Source organism: Nelumbo nucifera, chromosome 1 (genome assembly GCF_055504915.1).
Source record: "Nelumbo nucifera cultivar China Antique chromosome 1, China Antique-T2T, whole genome shotgun sequence".
NCBI lineage: Eukaryota > Viridiplantae > Streptophyta > Magnoliopsida > Proteales > Nelumbonaceae > Nelumbo > Nelumbo nucifera.
Genome location: NC_142649.1, coordinates 86,901,343 through 86,920,600, shown reverse-complemented (window position 1 = coordinate 86,920,600; position 19,258 = coordinate 86,901,343). Strand labels below are relative to the sequence as shown.

The 19,258-nt window shown below is 36.2% G+C and overlaps 1 protein-coding gene across 3 annotated transcripts; it reads left to right on the top strand.

The window, feature by feature from the left end:
• The first annotated feature begins 4,407 nt into the window (after positions 1 to 4,407).
• LOC104599558 (F-box protein SKP2A-like) lies at positions 4,408 to 11,842 on the top strand. Of its 3 annotated transcripts, none has more exons than XM_010262156.3 (5): positions 4,408 to 4,564; positions 5,558 to 5,790; positions 9,716 to 10,064; positions 10,161 to 10,302; positions 11,222 to 11,842. In XM_010262156.3, the coding sequence occupies exons 2-5, from the start codon at positions 5,627 to 5,629 to the stop codon at positions 11,590 to 11,592; spliced, it is 1,026 nt and encodes a 341-aa protein (XP_010260458.1). In that variant the 5' UTR covers positions 4,408 to 4,564; positions 5,558 to 5,626; the 3' UTR covers positions 11,593 to 11,842. The 3 variants fall into 3 exon arrangements, with proteins under 3 accessions (XP_010260458.1, XP_010260459.1, XP_010260457.1); XM_010262157.3 differs by having other exon boundaries at positions 4,414 to 4,564; positions 5,594 to 5,790; XM_010262155.3 differs by having other exon boundaries at positions 4,418 to 4,564; positions 5,406 to 5,790.
• The last annotated feature ends 7,416 nt before the right edge of the window (positions 11,843 to 19,258 follow it).

Here is a 19,258-nt window from a genome sequence, read left to right as displayed (position 1 = left end):
TTATTGAAAGCATATAAAAGTTCGACATTGAATAAAGCTGAACTTCGATACCTTCTCTTTTTGTATATAGTTTATATGCAACCTGGATTGCCATTGGTTAGACAGTTCAATTGCATGATTTAATATCCAATGTAATAGACTATGGACCATGAAGAATTGAGGACCCAGTCAGTCATTCCCCTTACCCAAAGTTTTTATTTTTGGCAGAATTAAAACTATTTTTAATATATTTTTTTGTCTGATATTTTATCGGTGCAAATGTCACATCATACAATGACACATAAAATAAATAAAATCATCTATCAAAAGATGAAAATCCCAAGTATATCAATCAATACATATTGATATATTGCCATATTTTAAACCTTTATCTTTTGACTAGGGAAGGGTGCAACTTCGTATAGGGCAATCCGACCCGAATTGCAGCCCTATTATCCTTGACTGGTTGAAGAAGATTTCGGTTTAAGAGAACTTCTCCAAACCCAAACCTAAATCCAAAGAGAACAAAACGACATATTTTGTAACCCAGAAGTCGTTGTCTCATTGGTTGCTTCTTCCCCCAGCAGATATATTGACATAAGCCTAATCGCTGTGAAAGACTGAAAGCAAAATGTATGTAGATCATAATCAATGCTTGGTTCGTTAAACAATTGGGTCTTGGGCAGTGACTAATCTTTTTTAAAAGATAATATCGTTTTCCTTTTCAAGCATAAAGTAGTTCGTCGTTATAATGACCATGATGACAGAAGAAAAAAGCAAAATAACTTAGAATACTAACATGAGAATGACAAGCAAAGTTGACTGATATTGACACAATAGATGAGATGTGACCAAAATGTCTAGCCATAGTTTATTATATCTATTTATTAACTAAGTTGGATCTTTTTTATTTTTAGGGTAAATTGTAATTGTAACACCTCTTCTGAAGTATTGATAATTGTAATCACTTTCACTGAAGTTTTTAATACAGTTGTGAGTAGATCCCTTCTGATAGAATCTTTTACTAAAGTTATGAAAATGTTTAAAATAACCATTCAGTTACTTTTGATAAAATTGTTTATTTTTCAAAATTTCTCTTTAAAGTGATTCTATCCCATATTCTTCTAAATTTTTTTCCAAAATTGATTTATTTTTCAAATATGCCTTTCATATCAATTGCTCAAAAGGAAAGTTACAATTTTAAATTCTTTTTTTTTGTTTATATATTTTGTGTTATTTTTTTCCTATAAAAAACTAGCCTCGAAAGCAACTGCATGAATGTTTTGGACATTTTTGTGTTTCTTGTTAGAGGATTCTAACAAAGGGGATCTATTTACAACTGTGTCAGAAAGTTTAGAGTGGAGGTTGCAATTATTAAACTTCAGGGGAAGTTTCAACAATTTACCTTTATTTATATTATAATCTAAATCAACTTATTCATGTTAACTAATTAATAATAGTTCATTGAAGCATCAGTCCTCAAACATCTTATATGATTGATTAAGGAAATTTTTCTAAAACATGAGAAAACTTTGGCTGTTAGGCTCAGTTTGGAAGGAGTATAAATACAAATATCAAGGATTTTAAAATTGAATCGGACAATGAACCATTCAGGGGTCCAGTTCCCGGGTTGAACAATTTGACTGTTCGAACTGAATGGACAGCCTGTTTTGACAAAAAAAAAACGGCCAAAAACCGTTGGATAGTTTGAACAGTTCAATCACCGGGGTCAGTGGCTTGTTGACCAAATCAACGATTTTTTGCCAAAAGACGATTCTAGGGTAAAATAGAACTGATTAGATGACCGATTTCTAGTTTTTCCAGTCCAATTTTGAAAACCATGACAAATATATACAGTACAAATGCATACAAAATACAAAGTTTTTTACTCTAGATATTTGTATTTATACTACTTCCAAACTAACAGTTAACAGCCTCCAAAATAGAGTGAATTGGCAAACTTGGTTCCTGGCTTTTGGTTCAACCTGGATGATCACAATAGGTTCTCAACAGAAAATATTTGAAAACCCTATTTCTTTTTTTTTTTAAGTCTTTTAATTAAGAACATGTACTTGATTATATTTCAAATCCGAGCAGTCTGCTTGTCAAGTTTCTGTTAGGAAAGAGCTGTTTCATTGAGAAATTGACCCCAGAATCCACGAAGTAACATGTTTTGGATTCCTGAAGATACTACACCTGCACCACCCCATTTTAATTCATAAGCCAAATTTTCAGCCTAATAACCTTTGACATATAAAGGTCATTACCCAATATTGATTTCGAAAAATACTCGACTCCTATCACGTTCGAGGACATGCATCCTACTATTAGCCATTTTGTACACTCGTTTTAGGGCTTAGGGGTAGAGTTTTAGGGGTTTATGGTTTAAGATATTAGGGTTTAAAATTCAAGGTTTAAGAGCTTAAGATTTAGGGTTTTGATGGTTTAATTTAGATTTAGGGTTTTAAAGTTTAAGATTTATTATTAGGGTTAGGGTTTAACGGTTTGGTTTAGATTTAGGGCTTTAAGGTTTAAGATTTAATATTAGGGTTTAGTGGCTTAGGAGTTAGGGTTTAAAGGTTTATAGCTTAGATTTTAAGGTTTAAGGTTAGAAATGACAATTTAAAGGTTTTTTTTTACCACTGATCAAGGTTTAGTGCGGGTTTTGGAGAAACCCAAAACTTAGGGGATTGGAGATGAGGTGAGAATAGTATTTGTCTACCCTACCCCGAGCCCAGCCTGATTGGAGATGAAAATGAGGCTGGATTTTTAGCCTCCATGGGGTTCGGGGCAAGACATTTGAGTTCAGAACCGAAAATAGAATATGCAAAACTCAACTCCGCCCCGCCCCTGTTTCAAGGTTTAATTCTAAAAATCAGGAGGGAGTAGGCCTAATTTAGTAGAAGCCAAGTATTGCCCATTGATCTCAATTATTTAGGCGACTTGACAGTAGGAGTAGGGGTGTCAATTGGATTGGATTTGGTCCAATCAGATCCGATCCAATGTGAGTCCATTACAAATGGATCTGGTCCAATCCAGTTCAAATTTCTGTTAATTTAGATTGGTTTCAATTCAAACTGGTCCGTTGATACATGTGTTCTTATCTTCTATTAATGGACCAGATATTGGCTCAATTCAATATAATTTCATCATGGAGGAACCGGGTCTAATCTAATCCAATATATTATATTAATTCATCCAATCCGTCTAAATTTAATGTCTTATTGGTACATTCAATTCATCCAAATTGATTTTGATTTGGATGGAGTCCAATCCAAAACCGGTCCATTAAGGAGTGGGAATGATATAATTTAACTCACAAAGTAACTGATGAACCGGCATGACAGTCCAAGATTTTGTCCAACCATATCAACTAACAATTCAGATGTTTTTTTTTGGGTAAGGAACAACCCAAATGTTTTATTGAACCCAAATTAGCTATGCCGACATATAAATAGTCAGATTTATAGTTTACATATGAGATCGAAATCGGATCATCTGATGATTCGACCCGTTTGCCGCTTTTTGTGAATTGTGACAAGTAATTTAAGAAGAACAAACAAAAGAAGGTAAAACCCGAAGTGTCTCGTTTCAAAATTCCAATAAATGAGCCGAACCTTGGAAAAACAAGCTCCTTTTTACGAATAATAATACCATGACAAATGATTTCCTTTTCCTTCTCCCCAACTAACATGAGAAAATGAAAAAACATTAAATTATTTATCATATATTATAGATTACGACCTATAATTTGGTGTTATGATATTTAACCCCAACTTTTTCTTAACGAAAAAAGTTAATTTATTGAATTGCCCTTTCAAGATTGCATTTTAGGTAAAGTATATTATACAAAGAGAAGAGAACGTATAAGAATTTTGACCAATCAAGGCCCCCTTAGACTTTGTTGAATATCAGTCAATTAATTGGATATCACTTTTTTATGATACCGGCTGATTGATTGTCAGTATCAAATTGTACTCTCGTACTAATACTGTAGGTGAAGAGGCAAAGTGGTCTCACAGATTTGGGGAATTGAAAATGTTTATTAAATACGTTAAAGTTTCAAGAAAATCTTTTTTCGGAATTAACCGACGGAATAGTGGAATACCATCAGAAGGACTAAGTTTTAACATTTAAATATTTGGAGGGACTTTTAGGAAAATAAAAATTCAGGTCCACGTATCAATACTCTCAATGTATAGGCGGTAAAATGTAATTTTCTCTAATATATGATTTCCTAGGAAAGAACGAAGCAAGGAAAGATTGAGGGGGAGAGAGCAGGCAGGCGAGATTCCCAATTTCCCATTTCCACTTTTCTACTTCTGGCGGTTTCGATTATAGACATTCAATGACCCCTCTCTCTCTCTCTCTCCATTCAAACAAAAAGAAAAGAATTTGACGTGGGACCCACTTTATGCTGCTGCATCAACTCTTCGTATCACGACACTGGCAAGACCCATTCCTTTCTTCCCTTACGTCTCTTCTCTTTCCTCCTCCTCCTCCTTGCCCAGCTTCAGTTCCTTCGTCATCCAACGTCTGTGGCAAACTGAATACAAGAGGAAGAAAGGCCCACTAGAACCAGCAGGTCAGGCTCCCCCTGAGATCTTTTGCTTCTCTCTAGTTTGATTTTCCGCTTTTGGTTTCTTTAATTTCAGTCTGATCACCTGTCGTCTCTCTTCCCGTTTAATGTCTTCATTTTCCCCGGAATTTTGAATTCAAATCTATTGCTCCCAATCTCTTACCTCTATTTCAGTCGTTTCTCAACTGAAAGTTTTACCCAACGGTTATTTTCTACAATTCTCTTCCGGAAAACTCAATATGGTTTTCCATGTCCATCGATTATTTTCATCTGGGCACGCTTGAATTAATCATAATCTGTTGTTTTCCAAACGTATTCACTATATTTTAACGGTTTTTGGATAAATATCTCTCTCTTTCCCATTTTCTTTTGGCAGGGTATTTTCATATCATGCCACTCTGATTCTTAAAATTGCTAGTGTTTAGTTTAGCTGACGATTTGTAATTTATTTTATCTTTGCCTTTCTTTCTGCTAGTCACTTTCCATATTTAGTTTTTAAATCAACCCATTTGAGAAAAAAAATATTTTTCTAATTTTAAATTCTTTCAGTGGTTTTGTGCTTGGGCTAGAATCAGTTGATAGAATTGAAGTTTCCTAAATCCAAAAATTATCAACAATTGGATTTTTGTTGTATTTCTTTATGAGATTATCTTTGGTTTTCTTCTCTATTCAATAACGTTTTGAAGTTTAAACATGGGCACGTTATAAAAGTTAAGGTCTGTGTACTATCATGCGTACTGACATGTGTACAAAACACTTAACTCTGTATTGAACTATTGTGGGGTCTATTATTTATGGAATAATTACAAAAATGGTAATATCTGCAACTGTTCTATGTTGTTGACAGATCGGTTCCTTTGTCGTTTCACTGAAATTTTCCGAATTTAATGTCTCGGGAGTTGGAACTCTGTCTCTGTTTTTTCGTCTTAGTTTCTAGAGGGCTTTCTCCTTTTTGCGTTTGTAGAAGGCAGTGTGGTCATAAGTAAAATGGTTGGACAGGGCATTCGGACTGAGGATTTGGAGTTGTGCTTTCAGAAGCTTCTGGTGCTTGGTGGTGGAGGAGGGAAGATGGAAGGAGGAGCTGTGATGACCGGCTGGAAGGACCTTCCAATGGAGCTTCTGCTGCGAATAGTCTCTCTTGTGGACGATCGAACGGCCATCGTGGCTGCAGGAGTGTGTACTGGATGGAGAGATGTTATTTGCTTAGGGCTCACCCAACTCTCTCTGTCATGGTAAAGCGTGTTCATCTTGTTCTTTTCAATGGTTCTTATATTTTTCTGTACCCTTAGTTTATTTCTTCAAGGTCAGATTCTGTAGCACATTTTGTTTTCTTTTGCTTTTTTATATTGCTCATATGCATCATCCATGGACTTGATACTACCTAGAAATATTTACCATTTCTGTTCTTTTATAAATTTTATTGAAAAGTGAGAGTAAGAGCTTGGGGTGATAATGCTTACCTTTGTGTCACTGCTTTTACTTTTCTCTAGGATCATCCCATCTGTGGTGGTGAGGATCATTGCCCTAGTAACTTTACTTTTAGCTTCTGTTTGTGAAGGTTCTGGACTGATTGCAGTGTACAGTTTGGAATCATAGACCATGTCCCCCCCCCCCAACCCCCCCCCCCCCAAAAAAAAAAAAAAGAAAAAAAAGTAAATAATAAAAACATAAACTAAAACAAAAGAAGAAGAAAGAATATGAAGGGGGTTTTGTTAATTTCTTGTATGATACCTGGAGCTTTTATATGATCTATTCATCTATCTAGTCCAATAATCTCTGTGTGTGAATGTGTTTTGTCTGTGGTGTTTGTTCATAAATTTGTTTGTATGTGCATCTGTGCCTTTTCCTTGGCAAACAATATGCATCTGTGACTGTGGATGTGCATGCATCTCCATATGTTTATGTACGTTTGCTTTCTGGATGAGCCTAAGACTCTACTGTCGAATATTAATGCACTCTTGAATCTTGATATATTTTATCATTTGGGTTTTCTTGAAAGGAGATGTAATAAATCATCACTGTAATGCCCTGTTATTGAGTATCTTTTGACCCGTATTGTGAAACCCCTGGGACATGCTTGGCCATCTTGTTTAAGTTATCTCATGACTTGAATAAAAAAAGGTCATCCTATCTATGAAGATCATTTGACCAGTTGTGGGTTATTCGGTTAAGGCAGAGATTACATATGCAGTAACGCAGAGCATGTCATGACATGTATAGTTTAGCAGCTTGTTTAAGTTTGTTATATTATGATTTATATGAAGTAACAGTGTTAGGTTCATGCATGTCTAAAATTGGTTTAGTTGACATTATGTAGTGTTTCCATTGGTCCAATTCTCGTGTGGTCAAGGAACGATAATGAATTTCAAGTATCAAAAAGACATTAGAATAGCAAGTTGTAAACAATTTCCTTATTTTCATAATGCAAAAGACAAGCCTAAGGTAAGGAGGTAAACACCACCCAGGTCTTTTCCTCTGAAGATTGTCACCACTCACAAGTGTTAATTTTCAAGTGGACTTCCCAACAGAAGAATCTCACTTTAGGTGGCACTTGTCCACTTCAAATTTCTTTAACAAAAAAGGAATGAGAGGGAGAAAAGGAGTATAAAGCAACCAAAGATTGTCACAAGTGTTAATTTTCAAGTGGAAGACTTCCCAACAGAAGAACCTCCTCACTTTAGTGGCACTTGTCCTCTTCAAATTTCATTAACGAGAAAGGAATGAGTGGGAGAAAAGGGAGTATAAAAAAACCAAAGAGGAAGCACAAAAGAAAGTGGAATGGATTTTAATGGTTAACAGAATGAATTTCATTCATACTCAAATATACCATGCTGACCAATTAATGGCCAGCAAGGACAATACAACATAGCTGAAATCTGACCTTTCATTTCTTAATATTTTGTGATGAATGCTTTACATTACCCCTGACTAAACAATCTATCGATACCCCTGACTTAGCTAGGCCATGAGCAAGTCCGTTAACTTGGGATCCATCTGAATTATCAGTTCAGATTTTCTCCCAAAGACTGAGCTTCCCTTACTGTAAACCTGAATTTCCATGGTACAACCTTTTATGTACACAACCAGGAGATAACAACATGACAGTCCCCCTCAACAATTAAGTTTCTCCAGTGTATAGCTGCTATCTCTAAACCTATTATGACTACCATCAGTTCAGCTCTTAAGGCTCCGTCCCTTTTTCATTTGGTCATTTACCTGGGTAATTACCCAGGTAAGTGCATTAACCCATGTTCTTTTGTTTCCCAGGTAAATTAAACAATGACCGTTTTACCCATAAAAAGTCATTATTAAAAGAGGCAATTTTGTCGCATCATGTATTGGCAACTCCCCCCCCCCCAGGTGGGAAAGTTACTTACCCACCTAGGAGATGGGTTTCACTTACCTGGGTAAGCGATACTGATACCCAGGGAACATAGTTCTTTTTGACCAACTTCCCCACCCTCCTCATACCCGAAAAATGAATGGGGCCTAGGGAGTTACTAGTACCCAAAGGCCCTCAAAGCTCATCTTTGTACTGTCCTCTTCATCTCTTATTACCCGACCAATACCTAAAGCACACATGTTGCCTAGCCTGTACCCATCAAAATTTAGTTTTAAACTACCCGTATTCTGTGGGATCCAGTTATATCAAGATTGACTAATTCAACTTCTATCTTGATAACATTTATTGATTGTAGGATTCCTGACACTATATTCAAACTATTCATATGATTTGAGTCTCTTTAACCCCAGGCATCTGGATATTCTGGAGGTAATTGCTAATTCCATCATCCAGATGACCTTCAATATGGATTGGCCTTTCTCAATGATTATATAAATTGTATGCATTTTTATATGGTAGTGTTTAGGGAAGTTGCAACATGTGAAGAGAGAATGGGGGTCCTTTATAATTCCTTAAAGTCAAAGTTTTGATCATTGGTTCTAAGGTCCCAATTATTTCCATTCGTTGAAGGTCCTCCAAATGTTGATACCTGAGTGGTTAACATTGTTGACTCTCGAGGGTAAACATGATTTTCATTTAAGCTTTAATGATAAGATGCTTTTCCTACTTCAATATCACAAAGTGAAACAAAAAAAAGTTAGGATTATTCCATTTCTTTTATTTGAAAAACATCTATAATTTGATCATATGTCTCAAATATGCTTGCACAAATTGCTCAGTTACCTAGTTCTATTCTCTATGCACATGCTTATTTTTGAAAGATGTGGAGACTTGAAAGCATGTTTAAACATGTGGAAACCATGACATAAATGGTGACCTGAGGAATGTAAAGACAAACTGCACAGAACAACATATCCATCAAGTGGCCAGCGTGACTAGTGAGACCAATAAAATAGGAGAACCAGGATGCTTGTTTTCCTACTTATGGGGTTATAAGCTTTGTTAATTGACTTTTTTTGTCTAATGATATGTATTTCTTATTTCAATTTGTATCCTCAATATTGGCAATTACCAAATAGATGGTCATTCTTCATATATAGCTGGTTCTGGTAACTTTCCTGTTTAACTTGTGCTTATATACCTTTCCTGTTTAACTTGTGAATGTAATGCAAAATATTGTGCCTATTTCCTGATATGTGAAGTTCTTGCCCAGTTATGGGGCATAGTTTTCTCCTGCCAGTATCTATCTTTCTTCATTCTGCTATGAATAATTATCATGCAGTATGCATAGTGAAATGGAAGCATAGAATTCCAGCCAAATGATGCCAACATCAACTGTGGGAAGCTAGCTTAGCTCTAGGCAATAAAATAGATCGTTTAGCAAGGGGAGCTGTATAACCAAAGATCTTTCACATTGCAAATTGTTTTGGGGTCATGTTCCTATCACTATTCCTATTAATGGAACAAAGTTGAGCCCAAAACCCTTGAGATGTGATCAGAACATAAACCAGCATTGCATGGATAGTGGATTGGGTACATCATCCCTCCATGTAGAAGTGAAATATGGCAGGCAATGTAGGGATACTCCCAACTTGACCCAATTAGGAAAACCTTTTTCAATATACATACAAAGCACATATCAGTTATATTTGGCATCTTTTCCCTGCTCTTTCACTCTATTTTGTATTACTTTGGTGAGCTACTCTAGTCTTCATGTTTGCAGTTTTTCATGTTGCATGTCATATGTTTTGCAGGTGCAAGAATAACATGAATAACCTTGTGCTATCAGTTGCCCCCAAGTTTACAAAGTTGCAAACTCTAATATTGCGCCAAGATAGGCCACAACTTGAGGATAATGCAGTTGAGACAATTGCAAACTGCTGTCATGACATGCAGGACTTGGACCTCAGCAAAAGTTTCAAGCTAAGTGACTTCTCATTATATGCCTTGGCCCATGGGTGTCCTAATCTTACTAAGCTCAACATCAGCGGTTGTTCGGCCTTCAGTGATTCTGCCCTTGCATATCTAACTGGATTTTGCAGGAACATAAAATACCTGAATCTATGTGGATGTGTAAGAACAGCAACTGACAAAGCCTTGCAGGTATGGGAAACTAACAGAGATTTTTTTACCATTGGCTCTTTATATGTTAAAGAGGTCTTCCTTTTCCTGAGGAGAACTTTTCTGCTATTCATGCAGGCTATTGCATACAATTGCAGTCAGTTGCAGTCTTTGAATCTAGGTTGGTGTGACGGTGTCACGGATGTTGGAGTTACAAGTTTGGCATATGGGTGTCCAGATCTAAGGGTCCTAGACCTGTGTGGTTGCATTCTTATAACAGGTATTCCAAAATAAAAATGTCATACCAGTGACAAAACCATCTATACATTTAGGTGAATACCCTGTATGTGGTCTTGGTATGGTCTGCGTATTCTAGTACACCATCTTAGCTTTTTGAAGGGCTCTGCCCCAAAGAGTGTCTCTCAATTTAAGCATCTTTGCTTCTGCTTCAATGCATCCATGTTTGATCTATAATATCTATTTGTTGTGTTCCTTAATTTGCATCAATATTGATAGGACTTGATATTATATAATTCAGTTGCCAGAATGAGCCATCTCACTTGGTTTCCAGGTTTACCCAAACTAAGATGGTTTGCTGGAAATAGGGGGGCTCATGGTTCGGTTAACTGAAATGTGGGGCATATTTTGGAACCGAACCGGTACTACCGGTTTTTGGAAAACCGGTAACCGGAATCGAACTAAAGCCAGTTGGTTAACCGGTTGATTGGTTTTCAGTTCATCGGTTTTTTGGTTTTTTAATTTTTACAATATATATTATAAAAATATATAAAATATTATATATATATATTTATATATAATGCATATTTATTAATTTATAATATATAATATACATAAATATATATAAAATATATAAAAATATATGTATACCGGTCGGTTCAGTTAACCACCGGTTCTCTATATTGGTTAACCGAAACCGAACTGGTACCTTCGGTTTTTTAAAAACACTGAATCAAAACCAAACCGACCAGTTCGGTTAACCGATTTTTTGGTTCGGTTTTTCGGTTTTTTTGCTCACCCCTAGTTGGAAATGGCTTTCTTTCCATTCTCTTTCCTTGTTTCTTTTCCTAACTACAGATTCTTGTCATCAGTGTTAACAAGATTCTCTTCTAATCTTGACTACTATCATGATTCTCTTGATCTTATTATATGATTATATCCATATCATTTCTTGGTTGCAGATGAGAGTGTGATTGCTTTGGCCAACAGGTGCCATCATCTGAGATCCCTTGACCTGTACTACTGCCAGAACATTACAGACAGAGCAATGTACTCCCTGGCCAACAGCCTAGTGAAGGGCAAGCATAATCTGTGGAAGTCTGTGAAAAGTGGATACAATAATGAAGGGCTTATGAATCTCAACATCAGCCAGTGCACAGCTCTCACCCCTCCAGCAGTTCAGGTTGTGTGTGATTCATTCCCTGCACTTCACACCTGCCCAGGAAGGCATTCCCTCATCATAAGTGGCTGTCTTAATCTAACATCTGTTCATTGTGCATGTGCCATCCAAGCACACCGTCCAGTGAGCGCTCTGCCTCATCCTGCACACTGAAAAGGGCTCCATGGAATGTCAAAAAATATTTTAATGAAAGAAGAGATAAACAGACCTGTATATATGATGGCAACCTATAGTGGGTGCTTTTTATGTGAGGGAGTGGGACCAGTTGTTGGAACTTGGAAAATTCACAAACTGCCATAATAACTCAGACTTTCATTATCAGCCTTTGGGGGGATTTTATTTATTTTCCTTGTTTAAATTTTCAGTAACTTCGATTTATTTTCATAGTTTTCGCAGTTCAGATTATGAACTATGATCCCACAAAGATGGTAATAAGAGAAAAAGTAGAGCACAGTCCACTTTACTAGGGAGATTAGCTTCCTGGGGGAAATCCCCCACTTAAACAACTGCTCCTTGCACACAGCTTTTTTCTTCCAAGGCCATGACATCTATGCCCACAATATGTAAAAGAGATATGATAAACTGATAAGATTCCTCAGTCCTGAATCCATCCTATGGAGGCTGATTGACTGGGACCACTGGGTGGGTTCATCAGAGAGAGAATGGCTGGTATGGGAAAACTTTGGCCGTCTATATTTGGCAGCTTGTGCTGTCCACACAGGCTATCTCCACATGACACATCAGTCCATACAGTCATGCCTCGTTCCATGAAGTTCATGTGGACAAGTCATGCAGGGAGAGCCAAGCCAAATTCTTCGCATTTGGGGAGGGTTTTAATGGTGTGACTAAATGTAGGAGACATGTCCCCTGACTATTGACTAAAGAGACATGGGTTTGAGGGTTTTAATGCTGACTTAAAGCAGAGATGAATATGAAGAAATCCCCAAATTTTGATCAAAATAAGTAAGGAATAAATATTTTATATTTAATGTCAATGGCTCCATTGGAAGTTGAAATTTTGTGAATTTTCATTGGCATTAAAACCATGTGTAATTTGAATTGGGTTTTGGGATTTCTTTTAAACATGGTACAATGTTCATACAATAGTCTTGATGTCCTGATCATTGGAGACTTGCCATCAGGTGCACACCAGATTGCAGATAGCTTCTTCTTTTTCTTCTTGGCAAGGCCTTGTTGCAGATATAGTTGTGCATTTGATCACACATAACGAAGATAAAAAACGATAAAAACAAAATTGTCAGCTTGAAAGCCTGTATCCATAGGTGAAAAAACTTCCACTAAATCAACTAGGATATAACTGATCTCTGATCTCTAACCCCAAAAGCGAAACAAACTCCAACAAATCAAAAAACCAACCCAAAACTTGGTCTCTAGGTCTCCCAGGCCTCTACTTCTGTTGAAGCAGCAACCTCCTGAAGTTAGGAATACAAAAGATCTAACACAATATAGACGTATCTTAAAAACCATCCGATGGTTGGGGACATGGAGGAATTGCGTTGTTGATGGAGCTCCAAATCACCATGAAGCTTGCTTCTTCCAGATTTTGCATGGCTCTTAGGAATGTCTCATACTCTTCATTTCACTGAATGCAGTAATGAGTTCGTTTATATGACTTCATTTCCCTTATAAAAGTACCCTCAAATATGAGAAAGAGTTATGGGCTGGAGAGATTATGCCTTTAAGTATCGATTTAATCCTTCAAGGGAATAGGTTTTAACAAGTATAAATCAACAAAGAAACTAGGAGTGAATCAGGGTGGCTCTTGGTAATCTTCAAACAGAAGAATGATAGAAAATGTGGGATCCCAGTGAGACTGAGCATGGAGCACATCAGAGGGCAAATGCGAAGCATAGCAGACTGTGTTAACTAAAACCAACCAAAGTGTGACGGACTAACTCAGGCCACAATGCAACCAGCAGAATAAAACCAAGTGAGCTTCTAGTCATTCTACACCCAACCTGAAACCAGTTAAAAGGTCACCAGGTGTGCCCAGAATCGGCAATTTTATTGTTCTCATGCATAAACACCCGTGCAAAGGTCTGAATCCACTTTTTGATAGATATGTCCTAACAAGTAAGAAGAGATAATATTGGATAATTATGTACATCCCATTAACTGACCTTCAAAGCTGATAAGGCTTACCCTTGAGAACTATGACATTGTAATTAAATTTTGGAATCAGACCAATGAGTGTCTCTGTTTAGGGGATTTTGATTTCTATTGACCAAGAACCCCATGTTCTTTTTTCAGATTTAAGTTGTCAACACTTGTATGCCTACTCAGGGAAAATTTATTTTCCTGAGTATCATTTACCAAGCAGGGTAACTTGCCAACACTTGCATGCCTCAGTTGTAAATGAACTTGAGTAGTTTTCCTTTTCATTCAAGTATTTATGTGTGCCGACCTCCAAGAACAAGCGACCTGACTCCATGGTGATTCTGTTCTTGATTATGTAAAATCTGGCAAGTTTCCTCTTGATGAGAAATCATCTATGAAGTCAGTTGTTGAATATTTTCAAGAAATGTATGGCTTCTCCATTCAGCATTCACATCTTCCTTGCATTCAAGTTGGAAAACTAGAAAGCAAATTGGTCTAGTTACTGGTGATGCTGGGAGGGGTGGATTGGATGCAAATATAATGTTTAGCATTTTTTTTTGTTGCATAAAATGGACGCTTATAAACCTAAACTTTGTTTTCAAATTTGTCAGCCTGAGATTTTACCATCCCACTAAATTGGGATTCGGATCCAAAGGTTCGAAGTGAAAGCGAATGTAGTCAGATCTGATCCGATTACTGCCCTAATTATAGGGGTGCAAATGGATCGGGCCAATCCTATTTGGTGAAATCTTCAGATCGGATTCAGATCATCCTCTATCTGATCCGATAAGATCTGATCTGATGTGTTATATATTTAAAAATATAAATATATAATGCATAATATGTGTTATTTATTTATTTATAAACATATTATTTATATTATATTTTTATAAATTTGTTATATTATTTATTTTTTTATACAAAATATGTATATATATGATGAAAATAATTAGTTTAGGAAGGAATTTAGATCAAATCAGATTTTTGTTTTTTTCTTTATTTAAATTGGTATATTTTATTTTTTTTTCTTTTAAAAATTTATTAATTTTTAAAGAAAATAAGTCGGATCAAATCAAATCCAAAGACTCAATAAAATTCGAATTCAGATCAAGTCCTATCAGATTCGATTGGATCGAACCCAATATGAATAATGTCAGATTGAATTCGAATATACCTTTATTCGAATCCGATCCAATCCATTTGCATCCTACTTATTTAAATGTCCGTAATGGCAATACAGGCTTACTGCTTTGGATCAGTATCTCTCTCATAATTCACTTCTTTTATCCCTGATCTACCCACCACATGAAGATTGGACTTTTTGCTTTCGTTGCATCCTACATCAACTATACAAGAGATCACAAGATTATTGGGTGAGACTTCATTCAAAAGTTAAACTCTAATTTTATATGATATTATGGCACAATATTAAGACCAATTGATGTAGGACAATCAACTATGATATCAAATGATGTAGAACTATGATACCGATGTGAATATGTGAATAGTGACGCACAACTAGACTGAAAAAAAAAAGGTTGGTTTAGGAAGGTATTAGTTAGAATAGAAATTAGAGATGGTTTAGGAAGGTATTAGTTAGGATTAGGTAAAGATTATCAGGTTAGGAAGTAGGTACCCGACTTGAAGAATTTGCACAGTATCGGGCCCAGGCCCTCAGGTAGGAATTGATTGCACTGCTGTGTATCACAAGCTATATAACCAATCACAACTGAACACATCAATGTTCCATACATATGGAGCCCACATGACAGTGTACGGAACACTGGCGTGTTCACTTGTGATTGGTTACGTGCCATACAAAGTGGTGCAAGCAGCAGATGTTGAAAAATAAATAAAAAAAATTGAAGATAGAATCTGAGGTTTTATAGGTGAAATTATGAGATGACATTTGATAGAATGTTTATGAAGATCAATATTAGGATCTTCAACTATGGAATCAATTAAACATGATTTGGACTTAAATAACAAAAAAAAATGCTGAAATAGGAAGATTTTGGGTTTCAAATATAAACATGAAGAAGCATAATTTGAATCTTCAGAAATGTTGAATGCTTGGTTGGTGTAATAGTAAAATCTTGGGCCGATAAATGTGGGACCATTGGTTTTAAGCCTAAGACTAGCCATTTTGTGTAAAGAAAGCCAAATGTTAGTATGTATCTAATTTATCCCTTTCAATACTTTAAATAGATGATAGATAGGAAAAATATTGGATAAATTAATGGCCTTTAGAAATGTTTAATGAACTTCTTCAATGAAGAACTTGTGAGCTTTGAAGAAAGATCACGTTACATCATGATAGAGATGATGATTTTTGCGCAGCCCAGCACGACAAAATGCGGGTCATGCCGAGCATAGTATGATTGTATGGCACGACACAACCAAGCGTGTTGTGTCTAGCTTGGCCTAGTTCGTGTTTAGATTGGGCCATGGGCCATTCCAAGCCAACCCCCAAAGTATCCCAGGGGAGGGAAGCATAACCCGATTTACATATTTACATCAGGAGGGAAATCCAACCACAATACCCTACAAGTCGAGCAAAAACTTGTAAGCTTTGATTGTTGTAAGTAGGAGTGGATTTGAGCCGAGCCGAGCTCAAATAGCTCAGCTCGCCAAGGCAGTACGTGGCTCGAGCTCGGGCTCGGTTTGGCTCAAGCTCAACTTGAGAAAAATGTTTATAAAAAAATTATATATAAAAAATATTTTTATTTGATATTTAAAAATTAAGAATTATAATAATTAGTTATTCTTATATATAAAAATAAAAATATTATATATAATATTTTGTTATATTATTATTATTATTATTATTATTATTATTATTATTATTATCTATTCGAGCTAGGCTTGATTAATAAACAAGCCTATAAATTGGGTTCGAGGTCAAATCGAAGCTCGATTGAAATTGAGCCAAGTTGAACTTTTCACGAAACGAGCTCGAATAGCTCATGAAGAGCTCAGCTCGTGGCCACCCCTAGTTATAACTTATAAGTGCTGCTTATGGAATTAGAGAGAGGGAGAAAGAACCTAGGGCCACTCAACGAGTACCTAGAATCACTTTAGGGTTTAGGAACCACTTGAGCATATTATGCCAAAATAATAAATTAAAATATAAACATTAAAAAACATAATTTCAATCCTTCAGAAATGTTGAATCTCGGGCTTGGTGGGTGTAATAATAAAATCTTGGGCCGATAAGTGTGGGACCACTAGTTTAAGCCTAAGATTGGCCATTTTGTGTAAAGAAAGCCAAATGCTAGGAATAAATTAATGGCCTTTAGAAATGTATCTAATTTATCCCTTCCAATACTCTAGATAGATGATATATAGGAAAAATATTGAATACATTAATGGCCTTTAGAAATGTTTAATAAACTTCTTGAATGAAGAACTTGTGAGCTTTGAAGAAAGACCACACTACATCATGATAGAGCTATAAAACAGGTTGTGCTTCCTGTGCCAAGCACAATATGATTGTATGGGTCGTGTTGGGCTTGAGGTTTCATGTGCATGGGCTGGCACAGCACGACACGATCGAGCGCATCGCACCTAGCACAACCCATATATATATATATAATATGTATATTATATTATATTATATATAATAATTATATCATGTATTAATATATATATAATTTTATTATATTATTTCATTTTATTATTGCATATATAAATAGTTGTATACATCAAAATTCATATAAAATAAAATTCTAAGATCTTTTTTATTTTTTATCTATTTTTTAATTTATGTTATATTTTCATTACTTTTTTCAAAATTTTGAAAAACAAGGCTTGGCCCAATTTGTGGCCTAGCCTGGCCCAAGACTTGGGCCATGGGCCATGGGCCGTGCTGAGCCGAGCCCCCAAAGTATCCCAGGGTAGGGAAGCATGACCTGGTTTACACCTCTACATCAGGAGGGGAATCCGACCACAACACCCTACAAGTCGAGCAAAAACTTGAGCTTTGATGGTTATAAGTGTTGCTTATGAAATTAGAGAGAGGGAGAAAGAACCTAGGACCACTATAATTAGGAAAACTAAATTCTATAACTTTCAACCTTATAAGGAAAAAACATCAAGGCAAGGTTCAAAATATCGATATAGCCCGATATGCTAGTAGGTGCATATTGGACTGTATCGAGGCTTGCTCCCCTATTCTTTTTAGTTTTTTTTAAACCTGGTTCAAAGGGGTTTAAGGCCTATCTACCCCATGAACTGGGTTAAACCCCAAAACACCCCTTGTAGGGATGTATCGGGAAGCCCCCGATACGATACATATCGAAATTTTGAACCTTGGTGGTAAACACCTATTTCAAGAAAAAAAACAAAAAGAAACCACATAAACAACCACTAACAACAGAAGAATATTCAGGAACCAAGAACTTAACTAAGGTTGCAAGATGCAAGTTGTAAGAAGATGTTGTAAATCTATTGCTATATAACAAAAAAAGTATGAAAATATTGTAAGGAATTACCTGGAAGAACAAGAAGAATCTTAGTTTCTCATTTTCTTAAACCTCTAACTTTCTATAGGAGAAACTCTTCATCAAAGAAGAGTCTAAGTTGGGCAGAATCCCAATATTTTGGTATCAAAGCTTAGAATAGAGGATCAGAGATGCTAAGTATGTGTTCAAAAACAACGGTGGATTGGGTTGATAGAGTGGAAATTCAACTACACAAGGTAATGGGAGACTTGCAAGAAATCAAACAAAACCTGACAACGATCTTGTTGTAACTAGAAAAGAGCTCTTCCTCTAGTGACAAGGAAGAACAAGGAGTAAGATGTGACCACGAAACCACCAGGTGCAACGGAGCAACAGTTTATAAATCAATGGAAAAACTAGATTTCCCAAAATACACAGGTGAAGGAAGCAAGTAGTCATCGCTTCCTTCCATCTAGAGGGGGAAGAAATTCTGTGGTTTCAGTGGCTACACTGCTCTCACCCCCAAATCTCTTGGATACACTTCACCGAAGCTCTCTATGTAAGAGTCAACGCTATAAGGTTTGAAAATTACAACAAAGATCTCTCAAAGCTCAAACAAACAGGGATTGTGCAAGATTACTAGATGGAATTTGAGAGACTATCCACAAGAGTTTAGGAGTAGGTAGAAAATTCTCTCTTCAACTTCTTTATTGGCGGACTCAAGGAAGAAATTAAAATCAAAGTTAAAGCCCTTCAACCATCCACATTGCTTACCGTTATTGGTCTCATTCACCTACAAGAAGAATGACTTAGTTGTCTCAAGCGAATAACTCAACCTTATATGCCCCTCCCCAATTATGAATCAAGCCGTACTGAACCAACCCATCCCTCCCAAACAACTACTACTAAAGAACCCACTACGAGTGGAAAACCCAGGCCCAACAAAGTCCATAGCAATAATTCCAATGATTGTACTTGTAAGAAAACTCTCGTGGTCTGAAATTCAAGCCCGAAGGGAGTGTGCCCTCTTACAATTGTAAAGATAAATTTGGCCCAGGTCACATATGAAAAAATCAAAAAGATTCTACTACAAGCTAAAGAAGTGAATGAGGAGATGATAGATCTTCCATAAGAGACTACTAAAGAGAATCTAGAAACACCTGAGAATTCACCCCATGCATTAATTCACTCCATGCATTAACTGGGTTGAATGATGAACTCTCTACACCTCAAACCATGAGAGTTGTAGGATCTTTAAT